The 3,493-nt window shown below is 55.1% G+C and overlaps 1 protein-coding gene, 1 non-coding gene and 1 pseudogene across 9 annotated transcripts in view; 1 reads left to right on the forward strand and 2 right to left on the reverse strand.

Annotated features, from left to right (window-relative positions):
• Positions 1 to 8: 8 nt before the first annotated feature.
• LOC116090709 lies at positions 9 to 1,840 on the reverse strand (annotated as a pseudogene).
• Positions 1,841 to 2,036: 196 nt separating this feature from the next.
• Positions 2,037 to 2,118, reverse strand: Trnas-gcu. The gene has a single exon. It is a non-coding gene; the product is annotated as a tRNA-Ser (tRNA).
• Positions 2,119 to 2,171: 53 nt separating this feature from the next.
• Knl1 (kinetochore scaffold 1) overlaps positions 2,172 to 3,493 on the forward strand; it is a 63,464-nt gene continuing 62,142 nt past the window's right edge. For 2 of the 8 annotated variants that reach the window (XM_031371486.1, XM_031371487.1), the window contains exon 1: positions 2,971 to 3,016. In XM_031371486.1, coding sequence (XP_031227346.1) covers positions 2,986 to 3,016 — 31 coding nt within the window. In that variant the 5' untranslated portion in view covers positions 2,971 to 2,985. The other 6 variants (XM_031371492.1, XM_031371488.1, XM_031371491.1 and 3 more) reach the window with 6 other exon arrangements.

Below are 3,493 nucleotides of genomic sequence, written 5' to 3' on the forward strand. Positions count from 1 at the left end.
TACCCACCAATATACAACCAATCTAGAGCAAATGAGCAGGCCACATTGAACCAAGCCTCTCAAAACAGAGGCAGATTTAGTAAGCCAAGGCCACAGCCCATGCTAATAAGACCTTTCCAGAAGAACCTTATGAATCCCCTGGCTCCAGAGGCACCCCTGCCCAGGGCTTTCCAGCTAAGACAATGCCGCATGGAGTTTAAGTTGTACAGAAGAGCACATCATGAGACAACAGCATCTCTAATATCTAGAGCTCCAGTGCTTGCCCGCTGGACCACACTCCTGGAGCATCTTAATGAAGCTGAATAGCAGTTGCCCAGATGTCGTTGCTGGGGAGCGGAGGAAGGACCCATCCTTGGGGAACGGAGTTGCCTTTAGGATGATCAGATGGTACCAGGTACTGATCCCAATCATGCCTTATCTGAATGAGCGCAGGCACGGAGTGCTCAGCCTGGAGGTAATACTACCGGAATGGCTGCAAGAGGTGAGCAAGTGGGAACTCATCTGGATCCCCGAATAATTTGGACTCAATTTCACGTTTCTGAAGTAGGAGTTTCTCTTTCTCTTCTCCTCTCCTCCTCCTGCTCTCCTTCCAGCATAACTCGGAGGGCTCTTTCTTCAGCTTCATACAGTTCAGAGCGCTTTTTAATGAGTTTTCTCAGCCGTTGAAGATGGTGCTCAAAAGTCTCATCTGCTGAAGCAGGACAGACCCCTTTTCTTGCTGCAGCTTCTTTCCTCAGCTTCCTCAATTTCTCTAAAGCACGAAGAATGTCCACCATTCTTTTGGTGTCTGACTGTTTTTTCCTTACTTCAGCTAAGACCCCGTCAGCAGCTGCTTTGAGTTCCTGCTCCCGCTTCTTTTCCTCCACTTCCTGCACGCACTTCACTCTCCAGCGGTCAATCTCCTGCTCCCGTTCCGTGGCCTGCGCAGCCTCCGCCTCCCTCTCAGCCTCTCGTTCCCGGGCCCTCTCGCGAAGCCGCAGCCGGCGGCGCCGGACCCTCTCCAGCCTCAGTCGCGCCTCGCCCACATAGGCGGGCCTGGGCCAGCGGCTGCAGCCGCTCGGCTAGCTCCGCTCGCAGTGGCGCCACCTGAGCGTGCAGGGAGACCCAGGCCGCTCCGTCGGCCTCAGCCTCGCGCAGGGACTACCCCAAGCTGCGTAGCCGCCGCACCAAACGCAAAGCGGCACGCAGCCGCGCGCGTACTTCGCCCAGGCTGGGCCTGGCGGTTGTGCGCAGGGTCCGGAGGCCGACAGGCCGCCGGGGGTTCCCGAACACCGCCTCCAGCCACTGCCGATCGCGCAGGCGCTGCAGGGCAGCGTCTCCGAGCACGTCGGGCGGCGGCGGCGCCTCAGCCCAGCGCGGGCTCCAGGGCGGCCTGGGGCCTGGAGGCGGTGGCCGTAGACGCTCGACGGCGTCGGGCCCCGGGAAAGGCGGGCACTGCGGTGGCGGCGGCGGCAGCGGTGGGGGTGGTACCGGAAAGAAGCGGCCGCCACTGCCACCGCCGCCGCGGGAGGCCTCGGCTGGCGCGCGGGGCTGCAGAGCCAGCGGAGGCTGGAGGAAGGGGGCGGATGCTCCCGGGAAGGGGCCGGGTCGCTGGGGTAGAGGCGGCGGGAAAGCCGGAGAGGGCAGCGGCGGGGGCGGACATCCGAATGGAGCGGAAGGCGGTGGTTGCGGGGGCGGCGGTCCCTGACCTCTCTGGGCGAAAAAAGGTGGCAGGGCCATGTCTGTAGTGCAGCGGTTGCGAGCAGTGACCTTACTTTGTAAGAAATTAAATTCCTAGAAAAGGTCTCTTATCTGCTTTTTCTTCATCTGTGAGTCATAACGTTCCAAAAGCAGCCTTTCAAAAATCTCAATTCCTTCAACTGATTTCAAGTATCAAATTCCTTCAGATTCCAATATCACCAACTAAAACACCTCCATGCTGAGACTAATTGTGTTAGATAAAATCTGATTGGAATTAAAACCCGAAACAATATTCAACCACTTCCATCCTGTGAATTATAAAAATCACACTACATTAATTAGCAAAAGGAACTTGTCGACGAGGATGGGATTCGAACCCACGCGTGCAGAGCACAATGGATTAGCAGTCCATCGCCTTAACCACTCGGCCACCTCGTCCCAGAAGCTCCCTTCTTCCTGGCACCTATAGGGAGTAGTCACAGAGCGATGTGACGCACTATCATGGAAATCGCCATTTTGTACGGAAGCAAACAGGGCGATTATTTACTACGCAAACGATCGAAGGAAGATGGGCGTTCTCCGAATAACAGAGACGAAGACAGTTCTGTAGAAAAAGGAGAAAGTACATATGAGGACAGAGACCTTTAAGTAAGTCTTAGGGGTGGGGCCGGGGTGGAGCCGAAGGGGTGGAGTGCGCGGAGTGCGGCACTGGGCATGCGCGTCCCTCCGGCGGTTAGATTTGAATACTTCCCAGAGAGTGGCGGGACGCCGGGAGGTGACGTCCGGTTCTGAGGCGCGCGGGACCCCAGACGAGTTGAGCAGGTGGTGTGTGGCGGCTTTGGATGCTCCGTCCCGTTCTGGGCGGCTGAGAGGGCTTGGGTTTTGTCTGAGCGCTGAAGGGCGGGTGCGGGTAGCCGAGGGTCGCTCCGTCGGCCGGGCGGCCTCAGGAAGGCCCTGCCGCCCGCCGGGACGCGCGAGCACCAACGGCCGGCTCTCCTCCTCACCCGGACTGCCACGGCTCGCTTCTCCCTTCCCAGCGCTGCTCCTTTCCCGACTCGGGCGGGTTCGTGTCGTCTGCGGGGCGCGCCGTGGGCCTCCGGGCTCGCCCCACCCACCGTCTTTGGTCTGCGCTCCCGGATCTCCTTCCATTGCCTCTCTCTGCCTTCCTGCGGTCTGTGTTTCTGATCGATGTTTTCCTGCTTCAGTTAGGTTAGGTTCAAGCAGTGTACTTCTTGACTATATGAATGGCTGGAAACCTTTACAAGATGATGTAAATCGAGTAAAATGTTTGGAATGGTGATATAAATGGTGTGTTTGATGCTGAGAATAAGAGAAGGTACTGCTCCAGATACTGGATAGGACAAGCCTTTCCAATAGAATTTTCTGTGATCATGATATTCTATATCTGCATTGTCCAACATGATATCATTAGCAATCATTTTTGGAATACTTAAAATATGGTTTTCAAAGAAATGTAGCATGGTTACCAAAAACTTGAATTTTAATTTGTTTCATCTTAATTTCATTTTATATAATCATTGGATTTGACAGCATAGGTCTAGAGTCTATATCAGTGGAGAATGTGGAGAATATTTGCTGTAGATTTTGGTTGTATAAATTCAGGAATGGACAAAGAGCCATAGAGTATTTTAGGCTCTGCTTGCTGCAGGTCAGTATGATGGTCTCTGCTACATGATGTTTTGCTGCTGTTGTTTGTTTTCTTCAGTTAAAAGAAAGTTCTCGAGGGGCGGTGGTGGCGCACGCCTTTAATCCCAGCACTTGGGAGGCAGAGGCAGAGGCAGGTGGATTTCTG

The sequence above is a fragment of the Mastomys coucha genome, unplaced genomic scaffold (assembly GCF_008632895.1).
Source record: "Mastomys coucha isolate ucsf_1 unplaced genomic scaffold, UCSF_Mcou_1 pScaffold15, whole genome shotgun sequence".
Taxonomy (NCBI): Eukaryota; Metazoa; Chordata; class Mammalia; order Rodentia; family Muridae; genus Mastomys; species Mastomys coucha.